The 15,474-nt window shown below is 49.8% G+C and overlaps 1 protein-coding gene across 15 annotated transcripts in view; it reads left to right on the forward strand.

Annotated features, from left to right (window-relative positions):
- Window positions 1-342: 342 nt before the first annotated feature.
- Plekha6 (pleckstrin homology domain containing A6) overlaps window positions 343-15,474 on the forward strand; it is a 142,008-nt gene continuing 126,876 nt past the window's right edge. For 6 of the 15 annotated variants that reach the window (XM_070041728.1, XM_070041738.1, XM_070041734.1 and 3 more), the window contains exons 1-3: window positions 344-498; window positions 5,412-5,488; window positions 9,367-9,424. In XM_070041728.1, the coding sequence (XP_069897829.1) occupies window positions 416-498; window positions 5,412-5,488; window positions 9,367-9,424 (218 nt within the window). In that variant the 5' untranslated portion in view covers window positions 344-415. Of the gene's footprint in view, window positions 499-5,411; window positions 5,489-8,394; window positions 8,562-9,366; window positions 9,425-15,474 lie in introns of those variants that run through there. The other 9 variants (XM_070041736.1, XM_070041735.1, XM_070041741.1 and 6 more) reach the window with 4 other exon arrangements.

Raw genomic sequence — 15,474 nt, forward strand, 5'->3', positions numbered from 1 at the left:
GGGCAGGTGGTGTCTGGGCCCGGGGCCGGGGCTGCCCGGCCCGGCCAGGGTTAAGCGCCGCCCGGCTCGCGGCCAGCTCGCCGTCCGCGAGGAGAGGCCAAAGTCGCTGCCAGGGGCCCGGGCGGCCCGCGGGGAGCCGGGCGGACCCACGCGACCCCCGCCGCGCAAAGTGGGGGGCGCCAGGCTGGCGCCGGAGCGGGGTGGGCAGAGAGAGAGAGGGAGAGAGGGAGAGTGAGGAGAGGAAGAGAGAGGGAGCGAGAGGAAGGGAGAGGGAGGGAAAGAAGAGAGAAGAGGGAGACCGAGGAGGGAGGGAAAGCGGGGGGGGGGGAGAGAGAGAGAGAGAGAGAGAGAGAGAGAGAGAGAGAGAGAGAGAGAGAGAGAGAGAGAGAGAGAGAGAGGCGCTGCGGGAGCCGAGATGGCCGATGAGATTGACTGGCTAGACTTGCCCGGCCGGTGGACCTACGGAGTGGACCGTGGAGGGAGAGTGTTCTTCATCAAGTACGTAGGTCTTTCTTTTTCTTCCTTTTTTCTTTTCTTTTTTCTCTTTCCTTCTCTTTCTTTCTTTCTTTCTTTCTTTCTTTCTTTCTTTCTTTCTTTCTTTCTTTCTTTCTTTCTTTCTTTCTTTCTTTCTTTCCTTCCTCCCTCTCTCCCTCTTTCTTTCACCTTAAAGTTGTGCAACTTGAAAGGTATCAGGGTGGGGGGCAGATTGGAGGGTGGAGGAGAGGAGTGGCTACCATAGAAAGCAATCTGACTACACTTATCAGATGTCTGTTTGAACGTGTCTCCCGCTTTTTCCTCAATGGGTCAAAGTCCAGCAGAGGCTCAGCCTTCCCTAGGCTGGAATGGCAGGAGCAGGGCCAGGGAGCTGCAACCTCACCCCCCTGCCCCACCCACAGAGGGGGCAGGAGGAGACCCCCCCCAGCCACCTGCCCAGCCTGCCTGCTTTCAGATCCTTTTGCTGAGAGAAGCCAAGTAGATCTCTTTGCCACCCCCCCCTCCTGCCCCCGCCTCTCACTTCTACCTGAAGACTTGGGCTAAGTAACCATGCCTTCATCATCCAGTTCTTGGTATTTTCCCCTCCCCAGAATTCAGTGTGTCCAGGAGTGCTATTCCTGTCCCCTTCCTGCTGCTTTCTGGGGCTGTGGTCAAGAGGCAGGAGCAGCTCCATGCCCACTGTATGCAGCATTCCGGGAGGCAGAGCCTTCACTGCTCTTAGTAATATATTAGTACTGTTGTATTAATTTCATAAACCCAAATGGCTGTGGCATAATCTCATTATAACAAAGTGGCCCTGCTCAACCCTCTTTTGGCCCGCTTCTCTTACACTCATCTTTTGCCAAGAGAGAAATCTCCCAATGATATAGCAAGTCTAGAAGCACAGCACTCTGGACCGTGACTCACACTAGACAAGTTTTCCCTTTCTCAAGGTAATCAGTCAGTCACTCAGGGAGCAGGAGAGCTAAAGGGACCATGGAAGCAGCCCCAGATTTATTTTAATGGGGATCTGAGGTCCAAAGAGATCAAAAGTTCTTGTCAAAGATAATACCACTTGTCAGTCAGAGCTGGGGTGAAGCCTGGCATCCATCTTCAGACTCTAGGTACCCGCTGCCTTCCTAGGAGCTTAGACAGGCAATGGTTTCTCTGTGGTGTTTCTGTTTGTACACGTGTCTAGGCCTTTCTTCTTTAATTATCACTATCATTATCAAAATGCATGCTATAATTGTATTATCTTAGAAATGAACTCTCGTTAAGTTCTTGACCCTGAATCGGTTTTGTTTTTTGTTTTTGGGTCGGTCATGGGGCTTAAACTCTGGGCCTAGGTTCTGCCCCTCAGCTCTTCAGCTCAAGGCTAGCACTGTACCACTTGAGTCACGACACCACTTCCAGTTTTCTGGTAGTTTATTGGAGAGAAGACTCTCATGGACTTTCCTGCCTGGGCTGGCTTTGAACTGTGATCCTCAGATCTCAGCCTCCTGAGTAGCTAGGATTACAGGCTTGAGCCACAGTGCCTGGCCCATGAGATTCTTAAATGGAGCTGTGTGGTTCAAGTGGTAGAGTGTGAGCCTTGAGCTCAAAAGGAAAGGGACAGGGCCTAGGCCCTGAGTTCAAGCCCCAGAACCAACACACACACATACACATACACACACACACACACACACACACACACACACACACACACACACACACACACACACACACACACACACACACACACACACACACACACACAAATTAAAAAAAAATACCAAGAAACCAGAAACCACAAGCTTGTTTGGCAGGGAAGGAGTGAGACAGGAAGTTGGAGGGGAGATGACCTTGAGAGGGAGGCTTGGTGCTTGGACTGTGGGAGATATGACTGGGGTGGAAGGAAAGCAAGAGAAAGAAGTTGGTGTTGCCAGTCTGGTGTGGGCAACAAAATGAGGTTTATGGAAAACAGGAAAAGTCAGGAACAAGAAGCCATGCAGAGGGAAATTAGCCTTACATGGGGAAAGATACCTTTTCTCCAATGTAAAGATCCAAGTTGAAAATGAATGAGTGTGAGGTGGGTTAGGATGGAGGATGCACCAGGGAAGCCTCAGGATTCTCATTTTGTCTTCAAAATAAGAGATCAGTAGTAGAGAGTAGGAATGGTGGGTAGAAGAGGCAGAGTAAAAGTTGGTGGGAAAGTTCTAGAATAGTCTTCAAATGGCAGCTAAGAGGGAATCTTGAAAGAAATTCTGTGTGGCTCTCCAGGCCCAGCCAAGCCTTCAGACTGTGGCTTTGTAGTAACACAAGCCCTCCTAAGTCCAGCTTCCTCAGCAGCTCAGAGTGGACAGGGAGACAGCCTCATGGCCCAGGCTGACAAGGGTTGGACCATGGAAGCCCAAGAAGAGGAAGTGAGGTGGTGATGGAAGTCAGGTTGTGGTGGGGCTGTTTGTGGCCTTCAGGCAGGGTGGAGACACATGGGAAAATCTGAGAGAGCCAATGGAGTGTGAGGAGGGGAGGCTAGGGCAGCTGGAAAGGAGATGGCAGGGGTTGAGGACACTGCCTGATTTTCCCTCAAACCTTTCCCCTTCCTTGCTTTCCCCTTCCACTGGCAACCAAGACCAAAGCCATGGCTGGAGGCCCCATACGGGACTACTAACAAGCGTTCCAAGACTCAGGGCTCACCAGAACCTTGACTTTTGCTTCTTTTTGTTCATCATATTGGTGGGTGAACTGAGAAGTCTCCTCTTACAGCAGGTGTCCAACTTCAGAGAAAAACTAACTCAGTAAAGAGAAATAAAGGGGACACATCCACATGATGCACACAATTTTTAAAACAGATTTATCTGTAAAACTGTTATAAAACAGCCCCTATGTCCATCAGCAGCTGAGTATATTCTACAATACAATACTATGAATTACAAGTCTTGAACTATAACATATGCCACCATACAGAAGAAAGAAAGGGTGGGATGGGGGAAGAGAGCGAGGAAAGAGATAGAGAAGAAAGGAAGGACGGAGAAAAGGGAAGATGGAAGGACAGAGATCAGACAATGAAGTTTACCTTTTATGATTCTATTTGTATAAAACTAGAAAATATGAACTTACCTGCAGTGATAGAAAGTAGATATCCCTGTGGAAGGAGGGAGAAATTGCAAAGGGGGCACAAAAAAAGTTTTAGGAGATCCATGTTTTGATTTGGTGATAACTTTCTTAGATGTATGCATATGTCAAAACTCAGTAAATCATATACTTTATATGTGTATTGTATACGCTAGTTCAATAAAAATGTTAGTGGAGTATTTCTTAGTGGAGCTAATTGTATGTCAATTATGCCCTAAAGACACTAAATAGAGTTTTGTCCGGGATTCAAACCTCACCTTAAAGCCTGGATGATCCAGGTGACTAGGGAGTTCCGTCTTCCACATACCTGAATAGTCCACAACCAGCAGCTGTCACATGCTGGATTGGATCTGGAAGAATCTGTGTTACTTTGGTGGAATGGAGGGCTGTGGATGGGCTCCCACACTCTCAGGTTCAGAGCCCAGGGGGTCTGCATTGCTGGGAAGGCCACCTTGCTGGTGTGAGATTCTAGAAAGAGCTTAGGATTTGTGGGAAGTGGATCAAGGTCTGAAATCTGGCTTTCATCACTTACTGGTGTGACTTTGGGCAAGACATCTAGCTTCTCTGAACCCTAAATTCAAAATCTATCAAATTCTTAAAGTGAAGGAATGATGTAAATGAAAATTTACAGCACTGTAGCAAGCCTGTAATTTCAGCCTCTCAGGAGGTAGAAAAGTAAAAGGATCATGGCTGGAGGACAGCCTGAGAAAATTTAGTCAGAGACTCTATCAGAAAGACAAGCTAGCTGAATGCCAGTGGCTCATGCCTGTAATCCTAATTACTCAGGAGGCTGAGATCTGAGGATTGCAGTTCAAAGCCAGCCTGGGCAGGAAAGTCCACAAGACTCTTATCTCCAATTAACCACCAGAAAATCAGAATTGGCGCTGTGGCTCAAGTGGTAGAGCACTCACCTTGAGCTGAAGAGCTTAGGGACAGCACCCAGGCCCAGAGTTCAAGCCCTATGACCCTTCCCCCCCCCCAAACTAAAAGCAAAAGGTCTAGGGATATGGCTTAAGTAGGGAGCCCTATGGCTCTGATGGTTAAATATCCAATAGTAACAATTATTTTTCCCTTCCTCCCTCCCACCCCTTCCTCCCTTCTTGCCTTCCTCCCTTTCTCTCCATCCCTCTTTCTCTTTCCTTCCTTCCTCCACCTCTCTCTGTGTCTTCCTTCCTTTTACTCTGTTTTAATTTGTAGCATTTCAGACACCTAGGATTCTTATTCACACAGCTTCTCATCTCATGCATCTGAGGCATTCCAAACTGAGGATTCTCCCTGCTCCTCCCAACCAACTTCCTCAGTAACCATTCCTTCATCCCCTTTCATGACCCCTCCTTCCCCCAGCACTTTATCTTCCGATAAAGTGAGTATCACTGGGTATATTTCCAGGTATATCGTATTGCTACCATCTTTTTAATGCATCTGGTTCCCCAGTTATAAATTCTTTGAGCCCAGGGGCTGGGAAGGTGGCTCAGTGGTAAGAATGCTTGCTTTGCATGCATGAGGCCCTGGGTTCGATTCCTCAGCACCACATAAACAGAAAAAGCCAGAAGTGGCACTGTGTCTCAAGTGGTGGAATGCTAACCTTGAGCTGAAGAGCTCAGGGATGGTGCCCAGGCCCAGAGTTCAGGCTGACATGACCGACCAAAAAAAAAAAAAACATTCTTTGAGCCCAAAGATCAGAGTTGGCTGTGTGAGTGAAAATGAATGAATGAATATGGACATGCTCATTGTCCTGAACAGACAGTGGCTGCTGATGTGAATTTGGAGATGGAAGCCCTGCTCATGAAAACACTGACCCTTTCTTATTTGTCCTTCCATAGTGATGAGGAAAAGTCAACCAGCTGGGTGCACCCTGGTACAGACTCTCCCATTCAAAGTGGACACTGCTTTAGTCCAGGTAAGGAGCGACCTGCTGTATCTTTGCAATAAAGGAAGGAACAATAGCTCAAAGTGACAGCAGGAAGAGCGCTTGGCCGTGTTCTGTCCTCCTCCTTTCCATGGCAGACTGTGCTGGCCATCATCTGGGGATATTATAGGATACCTCTGGCTCTTTCCAAGTTTCTACCTTCACCATTAGTGTATTGGGAAGACCTCAAGGACAAAGATCTTATTTCTTTTTTTTTTTTTATTGTGAAAATACTGTACAGAGGGGTTACAATTACATGGGCAAGATAATGAGTACATTTCTTATCAAGCATTGTAGCCTCCTCCTTTGTTTCCCCTCCCATTCTATCCTTCTCCCCACACCCAACCTTCCCCCCTTATTTCTTTTTCATCTTTCTGCCCAGCCAGAAAGTCTCCTCTATCCTGAGACCCCTGGCCTGTGCAGAGCCAGCCCCAGCGCATGCCAGGTTGCAGGCTTCCACACCTGTGTTGCCAGGATGGCTGCCATTAGCAACATGTGGCTACTGAACAATGGAAATCTCAGGCAGTCTATGGATGATCTGAAGTGTTCATTTTAATTGACTTAAATGATGACTGATTAGGTACTTCTTCAGCTAAGGAGAGAAAGGGGGAGGGCAAGGCTAACACTGGTTGTTCATTCACTCTCGGTCTCCCAGCTAGTGGGAAATGTTGGATAAGTCAAAAATATAAAGTCAGAAAAAGGGAAAAGTTTCAGTATTAATTGCCAGGGTGAAGACACCAGGAACCAGAAGGCCTGGGCCACTGCAAGTCAATAAAAGATCAGTTTCTCTTTGATGTTGTCAGAGGCCAGTAGGATGAGGAGATGTAAATAGACTCATGGGAAAATCTCCCATCCTAGCAGCATTTGATTTCAACTGTGGTTACTCAAGGGACTTACTCAGCTTTGCTGGACACACTGGGTTAGAGATGTGACTTGCCCAGAGGCTATTTCTTTTAGATTCTGCACTAGAATCATGTTCTAGAGCTAGATGAGATTCCAGGGACTATGGAGTATAATTTCTCCATCTTAGAGGAGGAGCAGAAGAAGAGAAGAAAAGAAGAACCTGACTTAAGGCTACTTGGTTAACAAGCAAAGTGATGTCATCGTTAAATGCACAATTTTTGGAGACACGGAGACCTAGTTCCAGTCACAGCCCTCCTTTTCATCTACCTGGTTTTGAGCAGAGGGTTTGACTCCTCTAGAACTTGGCTTGTTTTACATCAGCATAATGGGGGGAGGGGAGGGTTGAGGGAGAAGATGGTGGACCTTCACCATTACACAAGAAAGACTCCACACAAAAGGGAGGTGACCTCTACTCCTACCTTTCCAACTTGAGGTGAGTCACGCCTCCTGCCTGCCAGTCCGCGGCTGCATTTCCTCCTGGCAGATGGGGCTATGCGTGCCTCCAGCGGCACAGTTGCGTACAGATCAGTCTACCTGTCTCAGCCTCACCCTCAGTAGGACTGAGAGACGCAGAAGGAACGGAGGGACGATTCTGTCCTTTTTTACTGCAGCCAACTGGTCGTCCTGGGCTGAGAATGGGTTAAGATGCCCCTGAAGCTACCGGAGGGCAGCTGCCTCGGCGGGCACTCCGCCTGGACAGGAATATAAGCGCTCTTGGTGTTGCCCAGGCAGAGAGGGCAGTGTGGAGGGAAGTTGCTAGAAAAAGGCAAGAGGACATAATCCACACTGGCCTCCTTCCCAGGCGGCCATCACAGTGGCAGGATTATTTATGATTCTGACCCAATGGGGATCCCTGTCCTTGGGGAGGCTGCCAACCCACGCCCTTCTGAATGGAAGCGTCTTCCCAACGGGACGGGGGGGGGGGGGGGGAGGGGGGGAAACAAGTAGCATTCACGGAGCCGCACAGAGGAAAGAGTGTGGGCTGTGGAGGCGGTGGACCGGCACTGCCCTCCCGGCCAGACCTTACGCCGGCCTCACGGCCCCACTCTGGACGCACGTTTGGGTTGACACCCGGGGTGCGAGACCGCTTTGCGCCCGAGACGCGCTGGCGGGGTGCCGGGCCTGGAGGAGGGGAGCGCTGCGCCGGCGAGCCCGCGCTGCTGGTTCTTCTGGGCCACGTCCTAGGCAGGAGTGTGGCCGTGAGCCGCCCTGCTTTGCTGAAGCAGCAACCGCACAACCGGAAGCAATCACAACAGTACAGACGGCGGATACGCACAAGTGACGCAACGAATGGATAACACCTGGGTGTGCAGAACCGCCATCCAATCTCTGCGGTGTGGGCAGGATGGCGGCCTTCAGCCAAGACGGCGGCCGTCAGTCAAGACGGCGGCCGTCAGTCAAGACGGCGGCCGTCAGTCAAGACGGCGGCCGTCAGTCAAGATGGCAGTCAAGATAGCGGCAGTCAAGATGGCGGGAATCAAGATGGCAGCTGTTAACGGAAGTCAAGATGGCGGAAGTAAAAATGCTGGCAGTGATGATGGCAAGTGCCAGTATGGCAGCTGTCCATATGATGGTGGCTGTCAAGATACCAACCATCAAGGTAGCAACAGTCAAAATGACAGCAGTCAAGAAGGCGGCAGCCAAGAGGGCAGCTGCCAAAATAGCAGCGTCAATATGGTGATGGCTGTCAAAATGGCGGCTGCCAAGAGGACAGTGGTCAGTATCGTGGCAGAAGGTGTGCAGAGGGTGGCGGCATCATCCAGGCCTTAAGCATAGGCAGGTGTTCAGCTTGATCAGAAAGATGGCAGTGAGGATCAAGAGACTCCCAGTACGTCAATCAGGAGGCTCTTATGGTCTGGACCAGCTCCCTGGCCGGCCGGCCAACCCTGGGTCCCCTCAGCGCTCTCGAAGGCCCCCTCTGCCGGAGGGCGGAGGGATCCAGGGTGCTGGCGGAGGGACACAGGCGGGGAGCCAGGGTCAGCCCCTAACAGAGGCCGGTGGACATGGAGGGACTGTGCCCGCACCACCCCGCCGCCAAGGTCAGCCTCCTATGCTGCCTACAGGCCTGGTTACTCTAAGATTCCGTGACTCTCCTTTCAGCATTTCCATGGAGAACTTTTTTTTTTTTTTTTTTTTCAGAGATGCTATTGAAGAGCACTAAGTAAGTCTCTTGTTTTCTGGGGTTGATTTCCCGGGTCCTCTGCCTCTGGTCTGGGAGCAGCAGAGTCTGGAGGTCAAAACACTGGCCTGGGAATCAGATTTGGGTCCTAGTCAGATCTTGGTGCAAACAATGTGTGAACTCTGAGTGAGTCACCTTCTCTTGGCCCCAGCCTCTGGTCTGGGAAGAGACTGGCTGAAGATCCTAAGGATCCTTCCAGGATGATCGTCCCTGTGGTCGCTGCTGTGTCTCGGGGTAGGCCCAGGGCCTGGCCCAGTGCAGACACCTGGAAAAGATTTGTTTAGTGAATGAGGAATTTATCAAGTATTGATTTCATTTGCCCACTCTTTGCTCATTGTCATTGCCAAAGATGTCCTATCTCTCTCGTTACTTCCTGGAAATTAGAAGTAATAGATTAAAAAAGTAAAAGTGAATGCCCTGTGCCAATGGCTCATGCCTGTAATCCTAGCCACTCAGGAGGCTGAGATCTGAGGATCACAGTTCAAAGCCACCCCGGGCAGGAAAGTCCTTGAGACTTATCTCCAACAAACTACTCAGAAAACCAGAAGTGGCACTGTGGTTCAAGTGGTAGAGTGTTTACCTTGAGCTGAATAGCTCAGGGACAGCGCCCAGGTCCAGAATTCAAGCCCCACAACTGACCAAAAAAAAAAGTGAAAGTGAAATGGTTGCTTTGCTATGCTGTGGCTTATCAATGACTTTTCCTGATCCTGATCCTACAGGCAGGTTGGCCTGAGGAGAGGCTGCTTCTAGGTCTGGTCTTCTTACCTAGTGTTTTGCCTTCTTGCAGATTTGCCTAAGGGCTGGGAGATGGATTCTACCCAGGAAGGAGCTGTGTTCTTCATCAAGTGAGTAAGAGAGGTCCTTTCTCATCTCACTATGGGTCCATGCTTTCATCTTTGCAGCTGGTGTCTCTTTTGAAGGGGAGGTAGTCCGAGGGTCTGGTTCGTCACTGAAGACACACCAACCCTAGGCCCATGAATGGTTCACATGTGCTGAGGCTTCAGGACACCATAAGACAAGCGACGGGAGAGTATCTATGTCTCTGTTGGCCTGGGTGGTGGCCCATATCAATCTGGGAAAGCTTTCTGGGGTGGGGTGAGAGGAACACTGGGCTGGGCTGTGCAGGTGGAGATATTGTTGTAGGCACTGGGCAAGGGTTGAGAAGATTATCAAGCGTCTGGGTGTGAGGAGCAGGGTGTGGAGCCTTGGGCAGGGCAGGTGGAGGTGTTCACAAGAGGAAGCAGGGTGGAGGGGTGGCTACACCAGGCCTGGTTGTTTCTGTGGATATGTTGGGGGTAGGGAACTCTGCTTCTCTCTGAGGGATTGGTTAGGTCTGTCTGAGCCATGAATCTTCATAGCTGAAGGTATACCTTAGGAAGGAAGTCTCCCCTGGACTGAATCAGAGATGCAGGACACAGGTCTTTGTGTGTGTGTGTGTGTGTGTGTGTGTGTGTGTGTGTGTGTGTGTGTGTGTGTGTGTGTGTGTGTGTCCATCCACAGCTCCCATTGGACCCATTTTCATTGGTTTGGCCTCCATCTCTCAGCCTCCCAGCCAGGCTGGATCCTGGCTTCCTTTCCACGGGGAGAGGCTCAGCGTGCCCAGGCCTGTGGATTCCTGCCTGGTCTGGCTCTTAGCTCTAGAGAAATGGCAGAGCGCTGCTGCCCGGTGGCCAGAGAACTGGCCCTGCTACAGACAGCCAAAACCCCCGAGGGAAGGGAGGACTCTTGTCTCATCCCTCTCTTCTTTTACCCTCATTCCTCTGAACTGTGTTTTCTGTCTCAAGACTAGCAAATACACATCAGCTTGGTCATTAATCATATTCCTAAAACAAAAGTGTGTTTTACAAAGGATCCATTATTGAAATTGTTTTGCTGTCACATGACTGTTAAAGCCCAAAACTTCCCTAAAATTGACCCCCAACTCATTTCTTGAAGTGTCTTCTTGAATAATTCATATAGATGTCACCTTAGTCATCAAAGTATCTGGTTTTGCAGGGTGCTGGTGGCTCACGCCTGTAATCCTAGCTACTCAGGAGGCTGAGATCTGAGGATCACGGTTCAAAGCCAGCCCTGGCAGGAAACTCTGAGACTCTCTTTTTTTGTTGTTGTTGTTGGTTGTGGGGACTGAAGTAGGGTCCGGGTGCTGTCTCTGAGCTCTTCAGCTCAAGGCTAGTGCTCTATCACTAGAGCCACAACACCATTTCTGGATCTTTCTGCTTATTTGGTGCTGAGGAATCGAACCCAGTGCTTGCAAGGCAAGCACTCTACCACTGAGCCACCTTCCCATCCCCTCCATGAGACTCTTATCTACAATAAACCACCAGAAAACCGGAAGTGGTACTGTGGCCCAAGTGGTAGCGCACTCTCCTTGAGTCGAAGTGCTGAGGAACAAAGCCTAGACCTAGAGTTCAAGCCCCATGACTGCCCTCCCCTCCCCCCCTCCAAAAAAAATACCTGGTTCTTAGGATTGTTCACCAAGCACTTTCTCAGTGTTTCTTTAAAAACTTGCCACCTGCTGGGCACTGGTGCTTGTAATCCTACCTATTCAAGAGGCTGAGATCTAAGGATCATAGTTTAAAGCCAGCTCCAGCAAGGAAGTCCAAGAGACTTTTATCTCCAGTTAACCTCCAGAGTTGTAGCTCAAAGTAATAAAGTGCTAGCCTTGAGCAAAAGACGTCAGGAACAGCACCCAGACCCTGAGTTCAAGCCTTAGGACTGACAAAACAAAACACAAGCAAAAAGAAAAACTTTCCACCTAAGATGGTCTGGTCCCACCTACCTTCTTTAACAACCAGTGATTGCGACTTTTATCTCTCCTTCTAGTCATCGTATCCAAGCCATGCCCACTCAGGACCTGGCACAAGCTGGTTTTTGTCTCACACACTTCTTTCTATTTCCCTGATCTGACTCCAACTTGGCAGTTGGCTTAAGTGTTCTCTCCTCTGGGAGGCCTTTTCTGACTTTTGCATCTGAAGCTCCCTGTTTTTCCTTAGTCTTATTTTATTTTTTGTTACACCAGTCATTACTTGAAACTTTCAAGATCTTACTGATTGATTGTGTTTTCTCACTGAGAGCACCGCCACCATCCTTGAACTGGTGCGTGATGGGAACCCAGCATTTGCTGAAATGGATGAAAGGCATTGGTGTCTAAATACCAGAAGCATAGCTAATTCCTGCTTCAGCCATCTGTCCTGAGCTTCCTTCAGAGACCCTGCCCCAATTCATTGCACACAGATTTGAATTCTTCGCCTTCTCTGTGCTCACCTCATCTTTGTCAGAGCCCTCCCCTCTTCCAGGGTAGGCTCCTCAGAGGGCAGTGCCTCTCCCTCCCTCACTTCCCTGAGGTCCCCTCCTGCTACGCGTCTCCATCCACCCACTTGTCGTCATTCATGGCCACCATTAAGTTCATACCCAACCAGATATCCACCTGTACCATTCTAGCAGCTTCCCCACTGGCCATCCTGCCTCTGAGTCCACAGGCTGCAAGACTGTTTTTTCTTTCTTTCTAGAATATACATTTGTTCATATCTCCATTAAAGTCCTTTCAGGATTAAAAATCTCAATCCTAGGGCTGGGAAGGTGGCTTAGTGGTAGAATGCTTGCCTAGCACGCATGAAACCCTGGGTTCGATTCCTCAGTACCATATAAGCAGAAAAAGCTGGCAGTGCCATTGTGGATCAAGTGGTAGAGAGCTGGCCTTGAGCAAAAAGAAGCCCAAGGACAGTACCCAGGACCTGAGTTCAAGCCCCAGGACTGGCAAAAAAAAAAGTCGCAATTCTTTCCACACACTTAGAGAGCTCTGAGAGCCAGCTCCTCCTGCCCCTTCAGAGCACCTTCTGCTCCTAGGTTTGTTCTTTCGCCCTCCCCTGGAGCTGTGCCAAGTCATGTGTGGCTTCCTCCCTCCCACGGGTCCACGCCCTGATAGTGCTTCCCACTCAGTCATGCGGCTTCTGTCTACCAATGAGACCTGCTCTCCCTTCAGTACTCTGCCCATGGTGTCCCTTCTTCAAGGAAGCCCTCCTGCCCGCATTGTAGCAGTTAGACTCCAATCTGAGCATGTGCCTCAACTATGGGAGGGTTTGTTGAAACAGACTGTTGATCTCTCTGGTTTCTTCTGTCTCAGTATCTAAGTTGTGCATTTTTTGTTGTTGTTGATCATGAGACTTGAACTCTGGGCCTGGGCGCTGTCCCTCAGCTCTTCAACTCAAGGCTAGCATTCTACCTTGAGCCACAGTGCTATTTCCTGTTTATTAGAGATAAGAGTCTCACAGACTTTTCCTGGCCAGGCTGGCTTTGAACCTCTACCCTCAGATCACAGATAGGATTACAGGTATAAGCCACTGACATTCAGCTTAAGCTGTGCATTTTTTTTTTCTCTCAAGGCTAGTGCTTTACCACTTGAGCCACAGCTCCACTTCTGGCTCTTTTTGGTACTTAATTGGAGATAAGAGTCTTACTGACTTTCCTGCCCCAGATGGCTTTGAACCAAGCTCCTCAGATCTCAGCCTCCTAAGTAGCTAGGATTACAGGTGTGAGCCACCAGGACCTGGCTTAAGCTGTGCATTTCTACGAGGCTTCCAGGTGACGCTAATGCTGCTGACCTGGGGAATAGGCTTTCAAGAACCATTAGTTTAGGTTGAAAACTCATCAAGGGGAAGGGGTCACGGGTAGCCATGAAGCCTGGGGACAGACAGTATTGTTTTGTAGTGTATTATAAAGGAATATTAGTAACCATTTCTTATGTGAACATATATCCCTTGGACAGTCTGGATATAGTAGCAACAATAGTCACTTCCAGAGTTAAAAGCTTTCTTACATTAGCTCATTTAATCCTCATAGTACCTCATGGTGGGGGTGGGGCTGGAAGGGGTGGGGAAGAAATACTATCCCTAAGTGTTCTAGAAAATGATGAGAGACATCAAGATACCACATGGTTACATAAAGCCCAGCTGGGAGACAGCCTGGGGCCTGCACGATCTCACAGCTGGGTCTTAGCACAGTGCCACATCTCCTCCTGGCATCCTGGGTCCTGGCTCGGACAAGGGAGGTGCTCAGTGAGTCTTAACTGAATGAGGGATGGGAAGAGCGGGCCATGGTCAGGCACCTCCGTGTTTCACCATGCTCTTCACAGTCAACTCCCACCAAGTTGATGACATTTGGATGGTGGACAAATTGGAAACTCTGAGAACTCCAGACGTGGATCTCAGAAGTAATAACCAAAGGACAGATACTGAGACGACTAGGGGGTTATTTTTTCCTTCTCTTGTGGATGAGCAAATACTGACATTTGCCTAGGCTCAAACAAGTATGATACTTGTTCCTTCATGGAATCTGGGGGATGATTTCATGGCACCCATGAATGATATATAGCTCAAGTGTGTTGAAGATTTAAGGGTTTTGGGCTGGGAAGGTGGCTCAGTGGTAGAGTGCTTGCCTTCCATGCCAGAGGCCCTGGGTTCGATTCCTCAGCACCACATAAGCAAAAAAGAAAAAAGCCGGAAGTGGCGCGGTGGCTCAAGTGGTAGAGCGCTAGCTTTGAGCTGAAGAGCTGAGGGACAGCGCCCAGGCCCAGAGTTCAGGCCCCACGACCGAACCCCAAAAAAAAAACCAAGAAAAAAAAAAAAGATTTAAAGGTTTTGTTTGAGAGGAAAAGGAGTGAGCGAGAAAAAGCAAAAGGGGAAAGGTGGGCTGAGCCCATTGCTGGCCTTTTCACATATGTCCACAAGGAGGCGCCAGAGCACACGTGATTGTCCACACCGAGCCTTTTGGGTTTTGCCTTCATGGGTGACCCCTGAGTTCCCTCTCGTGGATCCTCCCTGCCCACACTCAGCCACTGTGGATCTGGTGGGTTTCTTTATGAGGCTTAGGATCTGGCTGTGGGACAGCCCGGTTGCTGACTACTAGGAAGTCTTCTTCCCATTTCCTGCTCAAGCAACAGCTGTGGAACCTGTCGATTGTCTCCAAGAGCGCCCCTCCTGCTGGTCAGGGACCAACATTGCAGATTCACACCCTGATTAAACTCCCTCCCCCTTCCTCCAGCTCCTCCATCTAGCCCTGTTACTCCTTTGATGTCTTGATCCAAAGGCTGCCTCCAAGAAGGTGCCTGATGGATCTCTGGTCACCCATCAGCTTCCCATCCAGGCCAGAGGCTGCTGGGCTGCATTGTCCCCAGGTCCCTAAGGGCTGGGCAGTGGCACACTGGTAGGTGATGTCTATGAGGTTGTGCTAGGTCAAGACAAATCCCAACCTGTAGGTCCCCAAACAAGGCCACATCCCAGGAAGCGAGGCTGAGATTCTAAACCATGTTCTGTTAGGACAGAGAGGGGTCACAGCACAGGGAAGCAGTTCTTTCCTCAGAAAGGAAGTAATTCCCCAGACAGCTGAGAGAAAAGCAGGGCATTGTCTGAGCCACAGAGACGCCTCATCTGCAGGTGAGGGGAACCAAGGCTCAGCAGTCAAGTCGTTTGTTCACAGGGATGGACCTGAGGCTGGAACTCAACCCACCAGAGATCTTTACATGGGATCCTCCCTGCTTTCCTGATGGTAGGTTCTGGAGGGAGGGAGGACTAAGTGGTTAATGTTCGAGGATGAGGACTGGGTACTGGGGGACAATGAATCTGGTTAGTGGCTACCAGGACCTGTGGTGGGAGGTGGAGAGGACACCTGAGGCTGTTGAGCCAGGGCCTTGGAGTTTGGGGCAGAGAGGCAGGACTAATGCCCACTGTGTTTACAGTCATTGCTCCCCATGCTTCCTCCTTCCAGCCTTCTCCACTTGCATCTGCCCTGCTGGGCCAACAGGAGGACTTGAACTTGGCCAAAGGCCTTGGTTTGCTCTGCTCTATCTCACTTGTCCTTACTGAATCACTCCTGCATTTTCTTCCTTGCTCCCCACAGG

This window comes from Dipodomys merriami, unplaced genomic scaffold (assembly GCF_024711535.1).
Source record: "Dipodomys merriami isolate MVZ:Mamm:240054 unplaced genomic scaffold, mDipMer1.0.p SCAF_31, whole genome shotgun sequence".
Classification (NCBI taxonomy): Eukaryota; Metazoa; Chordata; class Mammalia; order Rodentia; family Heteromyidae; genus Dipodomys; species Dipodomys merriami.